The sequence below is a fragment of the Perca flavescens genome, chromosome 21 (genome assembly GCF_004354835.1).
Source record: "Perca flavescens isolate YP-PL-M2 chromosome 21, PFLA_1.0, whole genome shotgun sequence".
Classification (NCBI taxonomy): Eukaryota; Metazoa; Chordata; class Actinopteri; order Perciformes; family Percidae; genus Perca; species Perca flavescens.
The window spans coordinates 19,824,323-19,850,741 of NC_041351.1; the positions used below are offsets into that span (position 1 = coordinate 19,824,323).

General features: G+C 41.1%; 1 protein-coding gene across 1 annotated transcript in view; it reads right to left on the reverse strand.

Annotated features, from left to right (window-relative positions):
- Positions 1 to 26,419, reverse strand: part of snx29 (sorting nexin 29) — a 185,863-nt gene that overhangs the window by 69,491 nt on the left and 89,953 nt on the right. The window contains exon 15 of the mRNA XM_028568209.1: positions 15,873 to 15,979. Coding sequence (XP_028424010.1) covers positions 15,873 to 15,979 — 107 coding nt within the window. The remainder of the gene's footprint in view (positions 1 to 15,872; positions 15,980 to 26,419) is intronic.

Below are 26,419 nucleotides of genomic sequence, written 5' to 3' on the forward strand. Positions count from 1 at the left end.
GAAAGGGGAGGTAACCTTGCTCGTTATGACCTCTCAAAGGCAGAGCAGGATACCCAGGGCTCGGTTTACACCTATCACCATTTCTAGCCACTGGGGGACCATAGGCAGGCTGGGGGAACTCATATTAATGTTAAACAACCTCATAAAGTGTCATTTTCATGCCATGGGATCTTTAATGTCTATATTTAATCAAAATGTAATTGAACGTAAAAGGTTTTAGACAGGCAAAGGTGTTCACTGCATTTGTTTTAGCAGAAGCCAAAAAACACAGAGCGGACTGAGAGAGAATGTTAAATACGTTGGACAAAACAAAACACACAGTTAAACTTAATTGCGTTCAACGTGAGTAACACTATAAAGACATCCCCCAATGTTGTGCATCAAATATAGTGTTCAACTGCTCTCACAAAATCAGACTAATCATACCACAAATAATAACAACCACCATATTCTACATAATAACACGAGTAAATGGGGTCCGCTGTAATGAATTATCTCGCTCATCAAAACAACAGCTGCTATAGTGAAAGAAGATTGATTTCTTCGATTTACGCATCTGTCTTTGCTTCTTTATATTACTGTCGAACTGCAGCTCAGACGTCATGAAGTAAATAATGATGTGTGTGTCCTCCGGCAGGCTGTTAAATCTCTCCACTGTCAAACACAACCTGAGCTCTGCAGGCACTAAGTATAAAGTCAGTGAGTTGCAACAAGTCTGGGTTGTCTGAGTTTGTCAAGTCTGAGTTTTGGAAGGCCTTCAATCCCTTGCAGCGGATTTCAGCGATAATCATTTGAACACTTTTTTTTTTTTTTTAAAGATACAAAAAGACTGCATGTATCTTTTTTTTTTTTTAGGAGCAGTGTGTAGGATTTGGCATCAAGCAGTGAGGTGAACTGAATTGAGCTACCCTCACCACGCCCCTTTTTCAAGCGTGTAGTCGAACCTACGGTGGCCTTCCGGTAACATAAAACCCCCTCAAGGCCCTCTCTAGAGCTCTACTGTAGAAACATGGCGGGCTCCGGAGCTTGCATGATTTCATAATCCCCGCATTTTCATTGCAAAAAAAAGTCACATATGTCTTAGCAGAAAGTTGAAAATTTTTGCGTTTACTTCACACAAGAGCAGCCATTTTCTCCTGTTGCCATCGGAACGTTATGAAGTGACGTAATTACGCGACGTGTTGGGGGAATTTTTTTTCTTTTTCATCAAACCGCAGTTTTTGCAAGTTACCGCAATTTTTGCAAGTTCCCACAATTTCATCGCATAAAAATGCATAAAAAATTGCATAAAAAATTGCATAAAAAATTGCATAAAAATATAATATATATTTTTGCTCGCAACAATCACAAAAAAACTCTGCATTTTTCTGGAAGGATTGTACTTGGCATCTGTGTATTGATACAGTATTGCCACGGAAAATATTGCGATACTATGCCGCATCGATTTTTTCCCCCACCCCTGCTCCCTAGTGTATGTATAAAGGGCTCATTCTAAGCTGACGAAAAGATAAGACTCATAGTTTCAGGCGATTATACACTCGTGAAAACATAATTATGAATATTCCATTTCTGCCAATAGAAAGGGAGAGAGTGAATAAAGAGAGAGAACACGGTGAAGGAATAAAACGCTATTTTCTGATTGTTTCGTTGGTTCACAGCGGTGATGTTGTAAAGCACAAATAAACACATCCACATCTCCGCGGGTAGTTGCAGCATTGTCAGATAATCAGGGAACGCAGAGCTTCATCCGCTCGGTTTCTCCTCGATATGAGACGCTGAGGGGCATAGCGGCGGTTGGGAATGAGAATAGGCTGCGCACCCTGCACGCTGTTATTGGCTGGGGTGGGGGGGGGTTACACACCCGTATGTGGCCCAGAGACTCTTTGATGACGCCCATTAATGTCACGCACAAAAAAGAAAAGAAAATACAGGCATAGGGAAGGTTTATCTGCGGATACAGTCACTGACAAGTGATGATTTAGGGGGGATCACTTTTGAATTAGTCTTTACGTTGTTTCTAAAGGAAATCCTACACGTTATACCTTCAACGTTTCTATTCGCGTCCTGACGTTTGGTTCAAAAACTGACAAAGGCTTCAAAGTCGAGTTCATGCCCCTGGGTCCACCAGGCACATGTCACGTCCTGTCATTTTTCAAGTCAGGGAACAGGAAGTCCACCCTCAAAACACTCAACACCATTCATCACCTCTTATTATTTAGCAAACAGGACATTATAAAAGAGGGAATTCATTTCAAGCGTGAAGAAACCCAATTAATTCTCAGGGAGAGGGAGCTAATCAGTTCGTCATTCTCTTGCTGTGCACTTGTGCGTGTCTCTGCATGTACAGCATAGTATGCCTATGTGAATGCATATGTGTGCTGTGTAAATGGGTATTTGACAGTGCACATGCTAAATCTACACACCCAACAGTGGTCCATATAAGCAGTGGCTGTGTGGCTACGTGCTAGCGTTGCCAATTTGTTTAAACAAGTTAATCTCCTTGACGGTTGTTAATGCAGGGTCATTAAGATGCACGGCCAGGTTGTGGTGTTCATTCACTCAAGCACGGACCTTACAAGCAATGGGCATTACAGTTCCATTATCCAACTCACTAGCTAACCTTTCTCTAGTCAAGGCCACCGGAAGGCTAATTAGTGGCTGCAGAAATCAAAACAGACTAAACTAAATATACGAGGACAAAAAAAGATCAGTGCAGCACAAGGTAGTTATGGAGACTTCCAAGCTAAAGGGCACTGCTAGAAAGAGTGAAGTTTAGAGTTTTGTTTTAACTGCACAAAATACAAGAAATAACATGGAAAAACAATTACATAAATGCCAGACTGTTCTCAGAAAGTGGCGTATGTATGACACGCCAAATCGTATTTTTAGCGTGTTTATCAATGCCGTTCGGCCGCCATTCACCTACATTACGTGTGAATTTTCGCCATAGGGAGTAGTATGAAAGGACGTAAGTCCTCGGAGGGAGGTCGGATGGGTAAAACACAGGACTTTCACCCAGTTTTTCCCATGTTTCTTTCCTTAACCCAACCGTTTATTGTTTTCCTAAGAGTGTGACGTTGGTCACCGTTGAGTTTTGTCATTTTTTAGTGATACTATAGCCTTTCCCAATGTTTTTTTCCTAAACCCAACCTTTTTTTTGACGTTCTTGCGATAGTACGGCACGTTCTCGTGATAAGACGCCACGTGGTGGGTATGTTTACATCCGCTGTATACAGTGTAGACATACACGCGGATAGCTCAAATTGCGTACAGATAACACGCCATTTGGCTTTAGGAAAGTGGCGTGTACGTTTACGCATAGTCATGATGCCATGTTGTAAATGGAGTCCAAAGTACATGGCATAGATACAAAAACATAGGCTAGGAGATATTAATTCTTACAGGACTATAGTGCATTGTAGGATGTGTGAGCGTGTGAATGCATGATAATCCAGTATGTGTGTCTACTTGTACGGACTATATCTATATCTATATCTATATTGTACGGAGTTACAATATCCTTCAAGCCAGTGCAGTTTTAAGTTGAAAAGCTTTCAGTGAAACCATAAAAACATCACAATAAACCTGACAGCTCAACAAGTCAGCGAAGTCGAAGCCTGACGGGACTGGTTTTTGTCTGCTTTAGGCTACAGCTGATCTGGAGCCTTGAAGCCATGGCTATGTGGCTACCGCAGGGAGCTCCCCAAGCCCTCCTACGATCAAAGATCAGGACCGAAAGTGACCAAAGTGTGTTGAAATGTTCTGCCTGGGGATCTAGGACAAGCAAACATCAGCATTAATGTTAAAATTCTCTATAACTGAAGAAGAAATGTATTTCCCAGTTTTCCCAGGTTGGTGCTGAAAATAGTAGGAAATGACCAGTTTATGCAGCTAGTAACTTAAAGGAACACGCCGACTTATTGGGACTTTAGCTTATTCACAGTAACCCCCAGAGTGTCAGACAGCGTTACAGCACGCACGGAGATGATGGGTATGTATCGACTTGTCTAACTCTGGGGGTTACGGTGAATAAGCTAAAGTCCCAATAAGTCGGCGTGTTCCTTTAACGGTTACATTATTCGGAAACACAATGTTCCTGTCATAGTTTTAGCATGGAAACTGGAAAATTGAAGCACGTAACTGTAACCCATTAATATAAAACATGAATGTATGGACGGTTTAAAGCTACACTGTAAAATGTTATATCACTATTATTTCTATGGAGGAATGTTTTGATACGTTGTCTGTATCCTTGTTGTCTCTATCCTTGTTGTCTCTATCTCATGCACAGCAACGCATACAGTGTGCATGCAGACTGTCAATGTGATACACATTCCTGCTGCCTGTTTAAGGCTGTTCTTCCACTGAATGAGGCTGTGGCAGTTTTGTGAAAAGAAATGTATGTTTATTGGTAAACTCAACAGGCTACATTTAATTAGCCTGAGCTTAAGTTGAATGAGTTCTTTTGCTGGATATTTGGATCCTTTGCATTCAATTCAATTTTGTTATGTAGGTATAAACAAGACAAAAATTGGATGTAGATGAAAAATTATATTGCTAATACAGTCAGTCCCATACATTTTCTTGAATATGTTGACTTTGTAATGAAATAAGGCAAAGTAACATTCTTATTTACTTGGCTGAATAAGATTAATTTGGCCTATAGTTCCTTTCATGGTTTTTCATGGCTTAAGCCATTTCTCTTCCTTAATTTTTATTTTCTATGGAACAGATATAATTTGCTCTGTTCACAGTGTACCTTGTTTGACTAAGTGAGAGTGAGAGAGCTGAAAGTAAACTGTGAAAGGAAATATAATTCAGTGATAGGACCCCAATATGATTAATAATGACAAAATGTATTACATATTGTATGCTCTGCAGTAAACATTTCCATCTATGTTGGTTATTCTCTATGCAACAAAGACAAATTTGTATCATTTATATCAGTCCACACTGCAAAGTGGAACTGTGCATCTTAAAAAGCAAATCAAGTTTGTTGTATCACAAACACTAAAGAGTCTGTGAGGACCAACAGAACAAATCACATATTGTGGAGAGAAAGAAAAAAAAAACATTCACCCCCATAGCTTCAGCGCATACTTTTAAAGTAATCATTCATGTTTTATATATGGTTGCAAAAACAAATTTGTACCTGATATGACTGAAAATGGGACCCCAGCAGAGCAGCAATGCAGATTGTTGTTTGCTATCAGACACATTAGTCTGGCCTGCAGGGTTGGTTTAGTATGATGTAACTGTCGGCACTGCAGGAGTCATCACAGCTAACTGCCACCCAAGCGATGCTGACCGCACGCTCTCTCACATAAACCCTCTCTATCGTGCTCTTAAAAAACACACAATCTCCTCCTTCACACACAGCGCATTATCCTCCTCCTCCTCTGCGCTGCACCTCGGCCATCTTTACAGAATCTCTTTGTGCCTCTCTCCTCTCCCTCGGCGTGTGATCTGATCTGAGTTGCGCCGAGCTGAGCTGACCCGAATAAAAAAAAAGGCTAAGAGAGCTAAAAAAGCCCTAGATGAGCGGAGAAATTAGTCAGAGGGAGAAAAGAAGAGCAAGAGCAGCAGAGGTGGTATAGCTGACCCGAAACCTAATCAACTTAATTAGATGGGACACATAGGATGAATGGGGCGGAGCAAAAGGAGGCAGAGGAGGGAGAGAATATGAAAACATGCCAATGTTCAGACAGACAGACAAGCGGGACGGGAAGAAAAGAGGACAGGGATGAGCTGATAGGGTCACATACAGTACAGCGGCAATATTTACTTGCACAGTAAAGCCTCTTAGCAGCAGAAGCAGTCAAGTGGTGATTTTGACTCAATGCGAGTACATATGAAAACACAGAACATCCCAGAAACATAACTGACCAACTAACATCTCAGGTTTTCAAACCCTTTTTATTCATGACAGAAGGGAGGCGCAGCCGCAGGCTATCAAAGGTTCATTTTAACATCTTAAACTGGGCGAGACCTCAACCAGAATATGGCCAATGCTGGGATACTCTGTAAGTCTAAATGCAGCTTGTGTCTCTATCTGCGTTTCTGACTCACTTCCGCACAGCTGCTCCAGGAAGAGACGTGGCTGAGAGGGGACGAAAAAGAGGGTGAGAAAGGACCAATATAGACATCACAAGCTGTGCTGTCCACTCTGAACTGAGGTGGGGAAAAAAACAGTACAAAGAGAGATGTGTAAAGAAGTGTGAGCACATGAGAGCGGCAGATGGACCAATAGAAAAGACAGAAATGGTTTAAAAAAAAAAAAAAAAAAAAAAAAAAAAAAAAAAAAAGAGGCTAAATCTGGCCCGTGGTACAGACGCAGCTCTTTGTCGCTGCTGCATCACACATCGAGCTCCGTGAGCACTTGGATCACACATTTTTGGGTTGTGTAGTATTATTACTTTGAAACGTCGCAGTGATGACAATGTTAAAGTACAGTCTGTCAGCTTTAATTCAGGGGTGTTTTCATCACAGCTGGATGAACACTGAGACAACTAAAGCCCCCTCTTTTTTAATGCATGTTCTCCTGGTCTACGTGTGCCAGAAGTATTTGGACAGATTAAGATTAGGGTTACATTCTAAAAGTCACTTTCACTATCAAGAGCCTGCATTTTAATATACACTGACAGGACTTTGCCAGTATGAAGATAAAGGAGGATTAAATGCTGGTAGCTATGGATAATAAAGTATGTTTTCACTCATTTGTGCATGAACCTGTACTTCCATGATGTTAAAATTTCTACGGTATGCTTTTTGAACAGCGCTTGTCCCATCATAGCTTAGCAACCAATGTGCATGAGGCTGTAGCAACAGCAATACTCAGTATTAAAAGGTTTCTTTTTTTAGCCTTTCCAAAACCAAAAACATAAGAGCCAACTGATTAAACAGTGTGTTTAACTGCTCTAAGGTAAGCTTCAGTCGTTAGCATCTCGGGCTAACCAGTCTACAGCAGTATTTTTGCCACAGTGTGCGCTGGTCCTGGATGCTAATAGGGTTTAGGCTAACGGTAGCACCTCTGCCCCGCTCTTTGTTGGATTTGGGGATGTTTACGCTCCAGCAACTCCAGCCAACGCTAAAATACAAACTGAACAAATATGTAAACCAAGCAGAGCTATGTTAAAAGGAAATAAATAAATCAATAAGCTCCCCTAAGCTACCCTGCAACGCAAGAACAATGCTTTCTCTTTATTTAGCGATACATGTTACCAGCTTTGCCTAAATGTTTTAGTATGTTGTCATGTGTGTAGCCATCAAGTACAAAGCGAGTCAGCTGAAGACATTAAAAAGTCAGCCAGGGGAAGTGTTTTCAACCAATTTATGGAGCTAATGTTAGCTTAATTAGCTAGCTAGCTGGCAGCTGAAAAAATGTAATAGCAAGAGTTGTCAAAATTGAGAGTTGTGGGCTAAAATATAGGCAGGTGTTTTTGTCTACAGTGTATGTCTGAAGTCAAGGAGCCATTGTTTCAAAAATTACTAAGAGTTACGTGTGGTAATTCTGCCGCCATTCTCATTGTTAACCGTTTATGTGCGACTGAAGGTTGACAGGTGGAGCAAAAGTAACTGAAAGGTGTGGGGCTTAATGAACAGATTACAAGGCCGGCAAAAAAAGTCTTTTAATCAAATTTGATTTGTTTTGAACAGCCTTTAAAACTGTACATTCCTGCTGCAGAGTTTCAGTAGAAACATGCATGATGCCAGCAGTGGTTTCCCTACTGAGCTGAATACTGAAAGTAGCAGAGATGAGCTTTAACATACATGCACATCTTCAAGCTACATAGCAGGAACATTAAGCTTTAATGCGGGCAAAATGATTTTACTGCGCTGTGGGTCTTTAATGATTCATCCACACAGGAATTAAATGCCCACAAATTGGAACTGAAACACTGAAATCATTATCGCATTGTATAATGGTATCCAAATGCGTGCTACTTTATCCAACCTGAACATAGAAATCCTTACATGCATACATACCTATAATAAATCAAGTAAAAGTAAATGTAAGAAGTGCTAGAGAGGATTTTGTATTCAGATCATGTATGAACACTTCAAAGTAGATTCACCTGCATTATTCTGAGAAGAATAGCATGCATTATGCAGTATTTTGGCTTTTCAAGGGTCACATTCACTTGCATTACACAGCAAAGACAGCAGGCATTATACTGGCATATCTGTTCATATTTTCCAGTTTTTTACTGCAACTCCTCTCTGAACACGGTGGCTTGTAATTGTTGCTCTTGTTCATGTTGTTTATGGTTAATTAAAGAGATTGTGGATCAAAGGGAGAATCCCTGATCCCACTGGAAATTTGGACCCAAATCACTTCTCTATCCTCCAAAAGTACTCTCCCTCTACTTATCAATACAAAAAAAATACACCATGGGAAAACAAAACAACAAAAAAAATCTTCTGTAATTGTAACTGCATTGTCACAAGACTCCTAATGTAGTATTTGGGTTAGGATGATCCAGCCTTTGAGCTACAGACGAGTTAGTTTATAGCTCTACTGTATGATGTAATGAGGCCTCAATTTGAGGCACAAGGACCTGCCTTCTAAATCTAAATCTTGAGTAAGAGTGTACTGCTCCATAGCAATGACGGACCACAACACACTGCCTCTGCATAGGTTTGATAGGGGTATTTTACAACAGCTGGGTACCGAATTTGATAATTTTTAGGCACCGAACAAATTGACTCTAAAGTATCGGGTATCGAAAAATGCCTCGTCGTTCAATACCCAATTTCAATAACTAAGGAGTAAATATTATCAGCGTCAGTGAGCCAATAAGCACGCTGCATAGCCTGACAAGCCAGACCCACATCCAGATGTTGGGTCTGGGAACTCACCACTGACAGGGCTCACGGTATTGGTATCTGTACCGGTTTTGAATATTTTTGAACGATACCAAGCCCTACTGCTGAGATTTCTGAACAGATTCCATTAAAAATGTGCCTGTACTACAGTTATCTGTATCTTAAGGCAGGTTACACACGTGAGCGTGGCGTTTCTGTTGCGTGTCAGCTGCGTGGATTTGTCCATGTCTTTACACACCAGAAACGGGTCTGACGCGGCGCTGCTGCTGCTAGCCTTGTCTGGACACATGGATGTTTGCCATTGATAAAATGAAATACCATGTTAAACATAAATATATACTGATTTGATTACAGGAAAAACAACGTCTGCAGTATTGACTGCAAAATAGGCTACAGAATATTTTGTTCTGTTTTGACAGGTGCAATATTAGAAAATCGATTTCTTTAACGTTTATATCAAAATATATCACATTTATATCAAAACCTAGGGACTTTCAAACATCAACATCTCATTTATGAATATGTATTTGTGTCAAAACGACATATAAACATCTTTTCCTATTCCATTTTGCCTGGAAACGCTTCCAACACGCTTGCGTGTCGCGTGAATAATGGGCGTCGGTTCTATTTTTAGCAGGCACGCGTTTTCGGCCTGCCTGAGACGCGCGTGTCACGCAGGCAGTGTGTAAGCTCTAACCTGTTAACATGGGAGCCGAAATATAAACGGACACGCCACGCAGTTGACATACTCGTGCGACGCAAAAGCCTAAGCTGCTTTTCCGCTGCATGGTCCGGCTTCACTTGACCTGCTCTCTTTTAGTTTTCCATTAGCAAAAGTTGTGATTAGTACCTGGTACCTTTTTTTGGTGCCACCTTGGTCGAGGTTCCAGGCGAGCTGAGCTGCTGCAGGTGGTTGTCCTGTAGACGGGTACGTAGTTGTATTAGAGCTGAAGAGCTTTGCCCGAACGGGTTTGGTCGGGTTCGGTCTTAATTTCTATCATTTTACACGGGCTCGGGCTTGCTCTCCGGGTGGCGCGGTAAATGAGCGGTCAGGTGATGCATTTCGATTAGCGCGAAAATGGATGCTGAGGAGGTGAAACGGAGGCTGGTCTCTGGCGATTACCTTTTGGTTGCACTGACAAAGAAAGCAAAGTCTGAGGCGTGGAAAACTTTTGACCATGTGCATGATGAGAATAATGAGCCAGTGGGTTATGTGAAATGCAAAAGATAAGACATTCTGTTAAAGTACGACAGAAAGAAAAGAGCGGTGTGCGTGCACACATTTGAATAATGTCGGGCTTTAAATCGGTTCGGCCTTTTGAAAAGGTGTCAATCAAAATGTACTTATCTGGCTCGGGCCGAATTCTGTCGGGCTCGGGCCGAATTCTGTCGGGCTCGGGTCTTGTCGGGCCTAACTTTTAAGGCCCAATTACAGCTCTAAGTTGTACAGTATATTCATAGTTGCATTCTGTCAGACATACAGTCTTTTTTTGCCAACTTTTCCTTGAACTGCACTTTGTTTTTTTAACTAGCAGCTTAGTTCTTGAAAAGTTCTACAAAAGATTTAAATGATTTCTTTTTTTTAAACACAACCCTGACTTTACCGGAGAGGAGTCCTTGAATGTCCCGTTTCGCAACAGCCCGAAATGGCTTCAAAAATTCCAGGTGAGTTTGAAAATGTGAAGTGCCTGAGGAGAGGTAAGCCTTTACCTTCATCTCGGTTTCATCTAAAAACCGCGGCTGAAAAAAAACTCTTCCTCCTCTAGGACTCCATTCTTCATTATATCTCAGCAACCCCGACTGTGGCTGCTTTAATTATATTGGAAATGTATTCTGAGCCGTAACAACTGAAAGACACTGACGATAATAATATTGACAACACCCTGACATCCTCTATGACAAAGGGCATGACACAATAATAATAACCAAATGCCAAATCCATGCGGTTATCATTTTAGTTTTATAACTGATTAGGAATGTAATTATAAATAAACAGTCACATGCTGGTGAGTGTGAATATTTCTCAGGACAATAAGTTCAGGGAGGTGCTGTACACCTTCAGCCTGACACCAACAGCTTGTGTGCGCTGATAAGAGGATGTGTTACATCACCACCCGCCCACCTTTTCCTTATCACCCGAGCCTCACAGATCAATGTCAGGCAGTCTTGCTGTTTTTTTCAGAAACCTCAGTGGACATGTTAACTGCATTATGTAATTTGTTTTTATTACTCACAAACAATGAAAACCACCACGCAATGAAGCTGAAAATTAAAATGCGTATGCCTCCATCCCCCCCGAGTTGTTAGTAGTTTCACTTGCTTCCCTTCTTGTTTTGCTCTCTCTCGCTCTCTCTCTCTCTCTCTCTCTCCATCAGTCAATCTTTTACTCAATGTCTTTATTCCTCATTTCCTTGCCTTTCCTTTGATTTCAGACAAGCGCCAGTCTATCGGGATATGTTAAAGTGATGACATGACTTTGCACATCTAGCGAATGCATGCACGCATACACGAACACACCTTATATCGCTTTCTCGCCATCACAGCTGAGAAGTGAAGGAGTGAGAAGCACGGAGAAGTGAGTAAGAAGGCGGCAGTAGAGAGTAGAGAAGGACCTGAGGTTATCAGAGGGTAAAAATAAATGCTTCCTCCTCAAGTCACTGCGGCATATCACGCTACGTTCTCCGTCAGCTAAGACGAAGGAAGGCGATGATTAAAAAAAATAAACCTTTTTTTTTTTAAATGAACGACAAGAGAAATCCGGTAGGAGAGAAAATGTGTGGCCCGAGGGCAGAAAGGAAGACTGGGATCACTGGAGGTGTGAGGAGAGGAGGTCACACTCGCATTAGCACTACGGCCAATTTACAAATCACCTGATCTACTGTGTGTCTTTGGACAGGAGGAGGGGAGCTGCAGAAACCAAAACACACTGGGAGAACATTATAACTCCACAAAGTTGGCCCTGGTGCTAAAATCACAGACGTTGCTTTGAGGCAACAGTGGCGACCACTGAGCCCTACGTCTGGCATAGTTAGCAACGTTTCTAAATCTGTAAGTGGGCAGTTAGCCAATAACGATTCAGAAAATGTCACTTAACAGCTGCTCGGACTATTGTCCGAGCAGCTGTTTATGCTTAATACATTGGAAAGGATGCATACTATACCACTAATCGTGTTCTGCACCAAACCCACGGAGAATGATTACCTAAGTCTGCAGGTGCCCTCAGCTCTTCAGAGTGTTTTTTTGTCTCTTTTGAGCTCATTATTTTGGTCTTTCACGCAGGCCAGCTGTTTTCAGCCAAAAAGGTTTGATCAACCAAGTTTACTCTACCCTGCAGCAAGACAAAGTTAGCAACTAGCTGGCGAACATAGTGGAGCATTGAGCAGCTAAAGAGGAGTTGGTGGAGATGTGGCCAGACCTTCCTCCACAGCACTGCAGAGGAGAGTCTGGCTGGTCCACCCATTCCGGGATGGGAGAAAAACATGGTGTGGTTTATTGGCATTTCTTTAAAGGTCCTATGACATGCTGCTTTTTGGATGCTTTTATATAGGCCTTAGTGGTCCCCTAATACTGTATCTGAAGTGTCTTTCCCGAAATTCAGCCTTGGTGCAGAATTACAGCCACTAGAGCCAGTCCCACAATGAGCTTTCCTTAGGATGTGTCTGTAGCTTTCAATGCTATTGAGGCGGAGATAGGGGGGGGCAAGGTGGAGAGTGGCGGTGTGGCCTTGACCAACTGCCACTTTGCTCGTTTGAAAGCCATGATGTCTCTCTCTCATGGGTGGGCCAAATTCTCTGGGCGGGCAAAGCAGAGAAAGGGGAGGTAACCTTGCTCCTTATGACCTCATAAGGAGAAGATTCCAGATCGGCCAATCTGAGCTTTCATTTTCTTAAAGGCAGAGCAGGATACCCAGGGCTCGGTTTACACCTATCACCATTTCTAGCTACTGGGGGACCATAGGAAGGCTGGGGGAACTCATATTAATGTTAAAAAACCTCACAAAGTGAAATTTTCATGCTATGGGACCTTTAAACCAATCACAATCATCTTGGGCAGCGCTAAGCGCCGGGCGCAATAATGTGCCCCTGCAAAATAGCTTCGGGAAGGAACTTTTTTGGGTGGAACATGTGTTCAAAAGTTGTTTTAGTCGTCCAACAGAAAACTCAGATTGGACAGATAGTCTACCTAGCTGTCTGGATTTACCCTGCAGAGATCTGAGGAGCAGTTCAGAATTCCAAAACAAAGAAAGCAGAAGGGGATGGACATGAGGCCAAAATAAAAGGGACGTCCGGCGCCAGCGGTGCAATCCCAGAAATGAAACGTCGTCGATATAGACTAGTGGAGATCCAAACAAAGCTAAGCCTGGGCCTGCACAATGTCCTACAAAGCATAAAGCAACCCTGCACACATGGGTAATGTTCTGTTTAAAACCCCTTGCCCCCAACCCAAAGTCATTGGCCATTGGTTGAAGTTTGCCCTATTACCCAATCACACTAACTTACTTTTATCTTGAGTTTTTACTGCCCTGTGCACAGCCTAGCAGGTCACATGACCAGAAAAGGATGAAAAGAGCATAGAGGACCTTGAGATTTTGCTCCAATATAAACAGAGTTAAAGTCAATACAATGCATTAGCATCATTAAATTAAAACTGAACTAGGCCACAAACACGGGCATGTTTCCCAGGTTAATGAAGGCTGAGCCCTGTCCAATATTTATTTGTGTCTGGCAGGCCTATATGTATCCAACAAGGCTTGATGTGACATTTTCAAAAAATCAATAACCTGGTGAGTCAGATTTTGTCTCAGTTGCTGAAGTTAGACAGCTGAATCAGGAGTGTTGACAGCTACTCATGTAAATCGCACAATTTCTGAATCCTCACACCAGGACCGACAGTAGCGCTGCTGACCTTGAGTGGATACACAAGCTAACACACTCTACGGGATTAAAGGTCCCGTAGTGTAAAAAGTGAGACTTCCATGGCGTTACTGTACTGTGAAAGCCCGTATTCAGACATTTCAACGAGCCGTCAGGATTTCGTACGGTTGTGATGTCACAACTATACTGTATATAGGTAGAAAGTGCCGCTACAGTGCCGTTACAGTCATTCCCCAGCTGCAATGACGGTGCAGAGACTCAGAGAGCGCAGATGTGAAAGACCCGGAAAAGCTGACCAATTAGAGCAGACTGGGCTTTTTCGGGACGGGGGCTTAAAGAGGTGCTAAAACGGAGCGTTTCAGACAGGAAGTGAATACAGGTATATTCAGACAGACAATTTTTTGAACACTAAAGCATGTAAACATGTCCCAATAGCAACCCAAAATAAAAGTATGAACCTGAAAATGAGCATAGAAATGGGACCATTAAGGCAACTCCTATTAAACCAGATTGTTGAAAACATTGTATCTACTGTTTGCTGTATTATTTTTATTTTTACTGTCGCTTCTCCTCTGTGGTTAGGACACTTGCTGATATCATTAGGGCGAAGCCAGCGCTAGCCGAGCCATTTCAGTTTTTCCAATAGACAACTGGTTACATATCGGGGATAGGGAAACCCTTACGTTCTGTAGGACAGTCTGATTTAAACAAAGCCATCAAAGCCTGGCTGGTCTGGGACCAGCAGAGAAGCTGCGGTACGATTGTGTCCCGCACCGGTCCTCCAGGCTGGCTGTGAAAGCCCAAACGAGACAGACAGCCATGCAAATGGACAAATAAATAAGTAAACACCATTAAAAATGCACCACACATGCATGTGCATAAATAAGTGAAAACGTAGTTTGGCCAAGCACAGGCGGAATTATTTCTTATTAAAGAAATATAAAACCACGGATTAAATATTCATGTAGACGCCCCTCACACCTCACTACCCATTAGAATACACAGATGTTGACTTTATTTCCCTCTGCCAATCACACTCTTACTGGGAGTCTTTACTCATCGGTAAATCAAACAGGAAATTGGATACAGCTCCCATCATTCGTTATTAGTTATTAGAGCTCTTGATGCTGTTAAGAGTTGTAAAACAATGCAGCTACAGAAAGTACAATTCTCTGCTTTATTTAGATAGAGTAGCTCGGGGAGTAAAGTCCCCTGCACAGCTCTCAAAAGGCCAAAAAACATGTTCTATCATCCTTCTATGCTTGCTAATGTATCAGTTCAGTCATTTCTCACTGCAAAGCTCCAAGTGGCTCTGTGACATCAATTATTCATTGGCACATAATATCAATTAATTTACTGTCAACAAACAGGATTATTGGCCTCTATCCTATTTATTTTTTTGCATTGTGTGGCAGTTAGCGTAGCTTAGCATAAATACTGGAAACAAGGGGAAACAGCTAGCTTGGCTCTGTCCAAAGTAAAAAAATCTTCCAACCAGAACTTTTAATTAACTTGTTACATATTGTTACTTTTGTGTGTTATGTGCAGGCCAATGTCTACCTGGAGTCTTGTCATTACCATGAGGTTGCCAGGCAACTAGTGTTACAGCAATGTGCCGGTATACCGCGGAATGAAAATTGAGAGTTATCATACTGCGTACATTTGCTTATCTAAAGTATTGAATTTCTGTTCAACCAAAAAACCCTTGCAACTCATAATGCTGATAATAATAATAATAATAATAATAATAATAATAATGGTTTAATACCGTATACCCTGATTTCTAAGACCGTTATCGTATCATGAAAATCTCATACCGTTGCAACCCCACAGGCAACCAACAAAGAAGCTGGTTCCCCTGCTTCCAGTCTTTATGCTAAGCTAATTGCCTGCTGGCTATAGCATCATATTTACAACATCCAAAATCAGAACGATATCAATCTTCTCATCTAACTCTCAGCAAGAAAGTGAATACAAGTATAGCCCAACAATGTTGCAACTGTTCCTTTATATGCTGTAAATACGTTTCTAAAAATGCAATGTATACACATCCCTCCCATGTCAGATGACTGGCTGGTTATCCCCTGGGGGAAATGAACATCTGGAACACAGAACGGTGGCACTTCCTTGCTAACTAATATGCGGCAAAGAATAAAAAGAGGCCGCACTCACCTCTATGAGTTTGCGTTCATAGCTGGCGGCCAGCTCCTCGATGTCACCCATGAACTTATTCTGCGGGACCGGGGCCTTCTCTTCACTCGACCGCAACACCGACAGGGCTGCAGCAGAAAGAGAGAAAAAGAGAAAGAGAGAGAGAGAGAGAGCAGCTACGTTTACACTAGGGCTGTGTTCGATTGAAGAAATTCTTAGTCGACTAACACTCATTCAATTGTATCAACTAATCAATTAGTTGATTTAATCGACAGATCTGTAAATCTGAGTTTCTCCGCAAAGAGTCATGCAAAAGGATGCATATATTGAATAAGATAATGCCTCCTTTGCATATTTAAACACAACATTTTAGAAACAACAAATAAATGCCTTAATGAAAGTAATCAAAGTAGGTTTCACGATGATATCTATTAGGTCAAATGTCAACCCTTAATTCTTGTGTTTACCCGAGATGTGCTCGTACGTTTCTTGGAAAATAAGTCATTCAGCATGAAAAAAAGCATAAAACGTGACTAATCAACTAAAGAAATTTAAGTTGACTAAGACCAAAAAGACCGATTAGTCGACTAATCGACTAAGAGAGAGCAGCCCTAGTTTACACAGACGTACATATACTGTGACATGTCGATAACACACGCCGCGAGGAACAACTCTTCTCACAGCCAATTAGAAACAGGCCATTTCTGCTAATTATGCACATGGTGTCGTCTTCTGTAGCGAGTTGTGACACCTGCGGCTGTTTGACGCCTTTGTTTCAGCAGCGAGAGAACAATGCACAGGGAGCAGCAGATCTCTACAATGTACACATTACCAGCGAGGCAAAAGCCAGGAATTTCCCTTTTATTCAACTAACGTCACATAGTGAAGTAGATGGGAGTCGTGCACATAGAAGAAAAAAACAAACATGTTATCACGCAGGTAGAGGCATACAAACACACACCCACAGAGAGACACACTTACACTTAGAGAATAAAATGCTACACCGCCCACATTTTCCTTCAGAGAAAACTTAGTACGGTTTCTTCTTACTGTCAAAATGATGAACTCCCCTTCTCGCACCATCGCCTGCTCTACTCTGACTTTCTGTTCAGACGGAGCTTATTGTTTCTTTGCACTACTGTACTGGAGCTCGCTAACCAGCTGAAGTCATCACGGCGGAGCCTAGAGCGTCGCTTCTGAGGCCATAAACTTCAACTAATCGGGTTCCCCCGGCAAAGGATGGCAGGACTTAGCAGAAGTTGGAGCTCTGTACCTTCTTGCAGAGAGGGGAGACAAATTGTTGTTGTTTTTTTTCGCCTCAGCAAAAGCAAATTAATGCTGTTATTTCACTGGCACCGTACAGTCAAGACAGCTAAAACCTAGACAAACACACTGAGGCTAGAAGAGAGGGCGCGAGACGGGGAGAGAGATCCGAGCAGAGACAAGAAGAGAGAGGGAAATAAAGTACAGAGGGAGAAGTTCTGCATGTCCAAAGGCTACACAGAGCTCAAATAACGCTGTGGTCATGACACTTCAGGGAGGAGTTTTAGAAAACATACAGTTGGACTGTGATTAGAAAAGTTTGAACCCCCGGCAAGTGGCTGAATGTCTAGACAGAGTGAGGCAGGTATTGATGAAGGAGGCCGGCTGATTGTAGTTCCAAATAGATGGGACCGTAGGGGGAAAACTGCTGAGAATCAATAGGTACAAAAATAAAAGCACTGTTGGGTAAAGTCAGCCCAGTGGCGTGCACACACACACGCACACGCACACACACAACTGTCTTTGGGCATTCTCAGACTAATAGATTATCCTTCATCGTGAGACTTCTTGTCCATTTGTCCATTTATTGCACATTATAGCTCAGCCAATGTTTGCATGTCTTTTATCTTTTGAGTTCTACCGAGAGGCACAGGGTATCAGCATGGCACCAGGGTGGTGTAGTGCTTTACTCAAAAGGCAACTTTGCGGTACTTGATGAGGGAAAGGGGAGAAGGGCCGGATCAAATCCTAGGTACAACAAGGGCATTTCCAGAACAGACGTGCTTGCCATCCAGTCGCCGAAAAATGCAATTTTCACAGGAATCTCAAACCACAGCATGGATTTTACTATGGTGTTCCTCAAAGTCTTGGGGCCCTATTTAATCGATCTAAGCGCACAACGTGAAGCTCCTGGCGCAGGTGCGTTTAGGGCGTGTACGTATCCAGTTTTGCTAGTTAAACGGCAGGAAAAGGGGCTGTGCACATGGTTCAAAAGGAAAGCACTAGTGTCTTAATCCATCATAGGTGTGTTTTGGGCATAACACGCAATAAAGAGTGCCATCTCCCATTCCCTTTAAAAGCCAGGCGCGTTTGGACCTTGGCGCATCGCTATTATGATGGTGGATTTGCTGAGCAGGAGGGAGAGATTTTCAGGAGAAGAAACTGATCTGCTCGTAAGTGAAGTAAAAGCATGCAAGCAGATCATATAATAATACTATTTCACATTGTAATATTTTTATTTTTCATCTTTTTCATGTCAGTGTGCTGCTGCGCGTCCCTGTGTGCGTGTAACAAGCATAGTGTGCGTGCGCTGTGCGCGAGCCTAGGCGCATTTTGCTAATTTGCTGTAAATTAACATTGAAATGCTGCACTATTGACTTTAGACCAGGTTTTTGTTGGTCGATGACGCGATCACTTCCCGCTGCCTCAAGATAGCAATACTCCAAGAATGCACCTGAACACACCTCCCTGTAAGACCAGCACGCCCATGGGCGAACAGGCATTTTTGTCACCCCTTATTTGAGAGATGAAAGTTTAGAAGCAGACTCCGGTCCCAGAGCTGAAAAATCTTTAGCTTTTTTGATTTGATTAATAAAAATAAAAAAAATTGCAAATGCAAATTACTTACTTATTGAGTAATCAGCGTATCGATTTATTGTTTTTGTATTAATTTAGACCCTTCAATAGAACAAAAACACAGATACACATCTGTAGAAAACAGGTACAGACATACAGACCTCAAACCCAACTGACAAAGTTCTGTCATGCTACAAACTACAATTACTGCCACAGCAAGAAAGTTCCTTACACACACACACACACACGCACAAAGTGTCAAACACACATATACAGAGGCTGACAGAAATGCATTATCGTGGCTCCTGCAAAGGGCCCAGCAGCACAGCTGCGGGAGTTTTCTCTGAGAACCTGGCCTCTTAGAATCTAACAAAAATCTACTGAATCCTTTATTGTATTCTCAAATTTAGTGGTTAATTGCCTCAAGTTGCATTTTATTTAAATTGCGGCTTAATATTGGGGACAATATTTCCACTATTTGCTGAGCTTGCGCTGCAGCCCAAGTTGATGGGCTTTTGGGCCTACTAGGACCTGGACAAACAGATCTGTAACCATCAACATTTGCTACTTTCATCAACTCCCGGTACATCCTGGTAAGACACATTATGCCTCCTAAGAATGCTAAAACATCTCCTTGTGAGGATGACGCTGTTGTTACAATGAGTGTACTCTCTCAATTAATGGAGCAGCAGAGAGGGATCTATAAAGATATGTTATTGCAGCAGCAAGATAACTTCAAATGTTTCATTCAGCTGATTATGGATGGAACTAACAAAAGATTGGATGGTGTTATCAGAGATGTACAGGAGCTGAAGACCAGCTTGGAATTTACCCAATCAAAGTTTGAAGAGGAGAAGATGGGATGCAAGGAGATTGAGTCAAAGATAAGGGCATTTGAGACAAACATTACTACCTCCAAGCAGGAATTGGATGCAATGCTCAACAAGCTGGATTACATTGAAAATCAGAACAGGAGAACAAATATTTTAATCGATGGCATTGCTGACGAGAAAGGAGAGAATTGGTGGGAATCAGAGAAAAAGGTGCTAGAAATGTTCTCAAAACACTTGGGCTTAGATGGAATAAATATGGACATTGAGCGTGCCCAGAGACTTGGTCAGTTTCAGGAGAGGGGAAGGCCAAGGAAAATTGTTGTTAAACTTCTTCGCATTAAGGACAGAGAGCTGATTCTTTCTTCTGCCAAGAAATTAAAGGGCACCAAGATCTACATTAACGAAGATTTCTCGGAAGCTGTGCAACTGAGGAGGAAAGAGTTGTGGCGAAGGTTAAAGCTGCCAGAGAGAGGGGATAAGGCGAGTTTGAAGTATGATAAACTGATCATCATCCCAAGGGATGGACAAAGTCAGTTATTGGTCTAATGGGCTTTAAAGATCAGTTTTATATGTTTGTGTACATGTATGTGAGTCTGTGTTCAGGACTTATATGTATGTAGCCTACTTGATGAAGATAAAATAACTTAGGGTACAAGATATTTAATTGGATTATAATATAAGACTTATTTACTTTTAACTAAGATGACCAGCATAAATAAACTACCTAAAGGTTTAATACTTGCACATATTAATATATGTAGTTTAAGGAACAAAATTCAAGACTTGTCTTTATTTTTGCAACTAAACAAAATAGACCTACTCATGATTTCTGAAACTCATTTGGATCACTTCATAGATAATTCAGATGTTGATATAGGGGGTTTTCAATTTATAGAAATGATCGAAACAGGTTTGGAGGTGGTGTGGCCATTTATATACGGGATCATTTCCCTGTTAAACTGAGACAGGACTTAATGGTTGATGAAGTTGAGGTGTTATGGTTACAGGTACATATTCCAAATTTAAAACCGATTATTCTTGGTTGTTGTTATAGGCCACCTAGTGCCAGGATAGAGTATGTAAATGGTTTATGTAATATGCTAGACAAGGTGACTGAGGAAAACAAAGAGATATACTGGCTGGGTGATCTAAATATTGATTGGCTATCTGAGATTTGTCCTCTGAAGAATAAGCTTAAAACCATGACAGACACCTGTGGGTTATCTCAACTAATGGATCAACCAACAAGAGTTTCTAGTAACAATACAGGATCTTTAATATCAAAATGTATTGATCATATTTACACTAATAATCCTGATATGTGCTCAACACCTATTTCTGTGACAGTTGGCTTTAGTGATCACAACTGTATTGCTGTCTCCAGGAGAACTAAGCTACCTAGAGCCTGTCCTAAAATTATTATGAAAAGATCTTATAGGGTATTTAATGAGGAGTGTTTTTTAAATGAATTGGATAATATTAAATGGAATTTGATAAGTGATATTGATGATGTGGATATATCCCTTAATTTATTTATGGATTGTTTTATGAAAGTTGTTAACAATCATGCCCCATTAAAGAAATTTACAGTTAAAGCCAAAAGTGCTCCTTGGGTTGATACTGAGTTAAAGAGCATAATGGCTCAAAGGGAAGAGGCTAAAAAGGTTGCGGTTCTTTCTAACTCTCTGGAGGACAGAAAATGTTATTGTATTTTAAGGAATCAGGTGACCAAGGAGAATAGAGTGAAAAAGAAAAAATATTTTCAGAAGAGAATTGAAGACAGTGGTACAGATAGTAAGAGAATGTGGAATGTACTTAATGAAATCATGGGGAAAAAATCTACTTGTACTTCTTTTGTTGAATTGAATGGAGTTTATTTGACTAAGCCAATACAGATTGCAAATTATTTTAATGATTATTTTGTTAATAAGGTTTCTAATTTTAGAGAGACAATGAAATACACTGTTGATTCCAACTCAAATGAGCTAATTGAAAGGTGTATTATGAAAGATAAACTGTGTAGTTTAGAATTTCATCAGGTTAATGTTGTGCAGGTGGAAATGTTGTTGAGATCTTTGACTGTTGGAGGGTCTGTTGGTACAGACAACTTGGATAGTCGGCTGTTGAAGTTAGCAGCTGGACATATCTCTAAACCAATGTGTCACATTTTTAACAGATGTCTGGTTAGCGGTGTGTGTCCAAAACTTTGGAAGGAGGGTAAGATAATCCCTTTACCCAAGGACACAAAATCAACTTTTTGTGGCCCAAATAGTAGGCCTATTAGTATTTTGCCTATTCTAAGTAAATTATTGGAAAAGATTGTATTTGAGCAAGTGCGAGATTACTTTACTAACAATGATTTGACCACTATGTTTCAGCATGCTTATAGGTATGGTCATTCCACCTGCACTGCAATGACACAAATGTCGGATAGCTGGCTTACATCAATTGATAACTCAATGCTGGTGGGTACACTACTACTGGATTTTAGTGCTGCCTTTGATGTGATTGACCATGACATTTTGATTTCTAAACTTATTAGTTATGGTTTTACTTCCTCAACAATTAAGTGGTTTAAGAGCTATTTGTCGGAGAGGTCGCAAAGAGTTTATTTTAATGGTGCATTATCTTGTAGCAAGTCCGTGGATTGTGGTGTTCCTCAAGGAAGTTGCCTCGGACCTTTGTTATTTTCAATTTTCACAAATGATATGCCGTATATACTCAGTAAGGCATCATTAACTATGTTTGCAGATGATTGTACTCTTTATTATGCAGCCCCTACATGTTCAGAGCTTAATCAGGTTCTGTCTTGTGAAATTAGCAAATTGTATAATTGGATCAACACAAATAAGCTTGTACTAAATCTTTCAAAAACTATGAGTATAATATTTGGTTCTAAGTATAGATTATCTGACAATCCTAAAATTAATATACAAGTTAATGGTCAAAATGTACAGCAAGTGAAAAAGGTGAAGCTTCTTGGACTTTGGCTCGATTCTACATTGTCATGGTCTGATCACATCAGCAAAGTTGTTGCTAAAATGGGCAGAGCTGTTGCAGTAATGCGTAAATGTGCACAATTTTTAAATTCACGGTTGTTTAGTCGTGTTGTTTGTACATTGGTTTTGTGTCATTTGGATTATTGTTCTGTTGTATGGTCTGCTGCATCATGCAGTCATTTAAAAAAAATTACAAGTGGCTCAAAATAAGGCTGCTAGACTGGTCCTTGGTTGTTCTTTGAGAACTAGTGTTGCAGAAATGCATGAACGTCTTGCTTGGCTGGTGGTCAAGCACAGACTATCTGCTAATATGTTAGGATATTTTCATAGAATTATTAACACTCGGATTCCAAAATTTCTTTATGACTATATAATTTACTATTCAGATATGCACTCACATTACACAAGAGGGGCGAATAGTCGACAGATTTCTTTACCCCTACCTAAATCTGACTCTATGAAGAGGACCGTGTTTTATAGGTCAATTGTGTTTTGGAACAATCTTCCAGTTGGGGTTCGGGATATCAAGGGAAAAACTGGTTTTAAAAAAAGACTAAGACTATATTTGTATTCAACATCATAATATTGTCTGGATTGGCTGAGAGTTGTTGTATAACGTGCTATGTTGTTTTGTATTATTTTACTATTATTCTAATCAGTACTTTTTGTATTGTTATTTTTTATGTGTATTAATATATGATATTTTTGTGAGTAATTGTGATTGTAATTACTCACATACGTTTTGTATGTATTGTTTGGACCCCAGGAAGACTAGCTGTCGTCTCGGCGGCGGCTAATGGGGATCCTTTTAAATAAACAAATAAACAAATAAACAGCAATCCCAAAGCTTATCTTTGGCCCACCAATAGCACTGTAGTGTATACCTCAGTCAGCAGCCTTATAGCCTAGACAACTACCGCACGCACGCACACACACACACACACACACACAATAAATATATACATACTGTAAATAATACAAAAATATGTACTTCGCCAGTGAGAGAGGAACATAAGAAAAGACACACAAATGGGAAAAAATCATACAAGTGGGAAACAAACACAAACACACACACACACACACACACACACAGATGATTGCTGACGGTTGCTCTTACGGTACCAATTTGCCTCAGCTCTGAAGTTGTTTTGCCCCTTACAGTAAGTTGAATTTGTGCTACCTGTCAAATTGATAGGCTCTTAATAATGAAACATATACAGGGTGTGTGGGCGAACGAGAGAGAGGGAGAGGCGTGTGTGTGTGTGGTGGGGGGGATTAGAGCGAGAAGGGGGCACACAGATGTTCCTGACTCTAGGAAATTGGGCAGACAGCTGCTCTGTCATAACAAACCTAACTGAGTAACATTCCCTAGTAGGTGTGTGTGCGTGCGTGTCGAAAACGTCAAATGTGTCGAGCTGCATATGAGAAATACGCTTCATTGCAAGTCTCCCATTCCCATAAGTGTGCATCCCCCTGGGTTTTCACCCGAGTGTGTGGCTCTCCAGAGATGCCTCTCTAATGATCACATGTTGTGTGAGATAAATGAGCCAGTTTAGTGGGGAAGTCCACTGAGAGACGGACACACACACACAGGCCAGTGGCTGCAGAGCCACACTGAGAGGAACGTCCCACAAACTGGACCGAATGATCAAATCAAAACACACAACACCCTTTATTCTCAGACCCTCGTGCCAAATGCTTACTAGACAAACGTATTTAATTTGCTTTTTCTAACAATGTTTTCCCATTTCCAATGAGGCTACAAACTATGATGGGTCACATCTGGCCTGAGACAGAAGTCATCCTCTACTCTACTGTACGGGAACTGCCATCCAGGAATGTTCAAAGACATATAAAACCACTCTGCTGGGAAGAATTATTTGTGTCCAATATAATTTTCACACAAAAAAAAAAGTTGAATTACGTAAAAAAAAATATATATATTCCTTCTCCCTCATGTAAAAATCCAGAATCAATAAATATGCAAATATTGTTCATTTACCTAAGTTCACCTGCTTGATACAAAATGTCTCCTGCTTCCGTGAAAAGTCTGATCTCAGTGTATAGGCGCTGGAGGCTTCAAGTGTTATTTGCATATTGGATCATGATTGGATTCCAAACTAGTTTATGATGTCACAAAACCCCGTTCACACGTACGCTGAGGTTTCAGATGAGTTTCTCCTTCAGCAGATGAATATGAGAACAACCTTTCGGTGTCACTGCGTCAGTCTGCACAGTAAAGGTTAAACATCCAAGAGAAAGTACAACAAAGAAAACACATTTCTGAGTGGAGTGGGACTTTAAAAAAAAATAAAAATACAAAGCACAAAGCAAAAGGAGGAAAAGGGAATGTGTAAACACTGCTTTGTTCTTTTATCTAATTGTTTGGAGGACATCAGAAAGTCACTTTTAAAAAACTGAGTTTTAGCGTAGAGCTCTCTGACAACCAATCATCACATACAGAATAAAGCCTTATGTCTTTCCATGCATGGAATGGGAGACAGACACACACCAACACAGTATCACTGATATACTGCTGGCATGATGATTAACACTAAACAATTTCAATGTGCTAAAAAGGAGCCTATTAACATTAGGGCTGCACGATATTAGGAAAATATCTAATTGCGATTATTTTGACTGATACTGCGATTGCGATAGGATTCACGATATTGGAGAGAATGATCATTTTTGTATCATTATTCTCATTTTCATTGAAAAAATATTTAAAAATATTATTTTTTAAATAATTGAAGTGTGATTTTTTTTTGCACGGATCTGTACCAAACAAAGATTTTTCCTTTAGTCTGTAGGATAGGATTTGTAGGCCGGGGATGTCTCTGCAGCACCACACTATTTTATTTTAGAATGGTTTGACACATATTTTGCCTTTAACAAATATTGCGCCCTCTGCCATTTGTATATTGCACTAGTTCATATTGCGATTTCGATAAAATGGCAATTAATTGTGCTGCCCTAATTAACGTTAAGAATTTTAGTTACGCTGGCGTTGCGCTCAAGGGGCAGAACAAGATGCAACCACCCCGATCTTAATAACAGCCTGTGAAGTCCCGATTGGCTTTCAAATTAACATCAATATGTGTCAGTCTAAGCTGCATTTGATTTTGCATCAAAAGTAGGAATGTCAGTTTCGAATAATTTTTCTTTCGACAGCCCGACACCCAATAACTGGTAACTTACCCGTTCATTTTAAAGAAATAAACATGAAATGACAACACACATTATGTATCGTTAGCTTGCGTTTGTGAAAGCCGCCCAGCAGTCAGTGGTCAGAGCTCCAGGGTTTCAGCCACTGTATTGCGAGCCCGGTTACCGCCGGGTTCTAAGCATCGGGGAATTTTTTTGTAAATGTATTTTTAAGATGTTACAAACAGCAAACTCCTTTAAACAGTAACTTAGTGTGTAGGTTGTGTGCGTAACATTAGCGAATGCCAAGAGAGAGAATGACAGCGAGCAAGTGTGTGACGGTGAGTATGAAGTTAGCCGTATTGTTGGGCTGTGAACGTAGCATTGCAGTGTGTGTACAGTTACAGTTTTTTTTCGGTAAATAAATGCTACCATCCCTTACGGTTGGTACGTGCAGATGAACGGCAACCTACTTCCACTGCGCGACATCCCTAATCGAAAGCCCCTTTCCAACAGCACAAAAAACCCACTTCACAACCACTAACATCTGGCATTTGTCTTCGGCTACGGCTCCGATCGGCAGTGATGAAAACATGACACCCAGGTGGACAGGCTAATTCTCGCCCCTTTTCCAGCGTGACACTGTGGCGCTCGTCACCTCCATCGGTAACTTCTGGAACTCTTTGTCATCTCAGGCCTAGTCTCGCATTGCCAGACCTTCCTCCACAGCGCTGCGGAGGAGAGTCTGGCT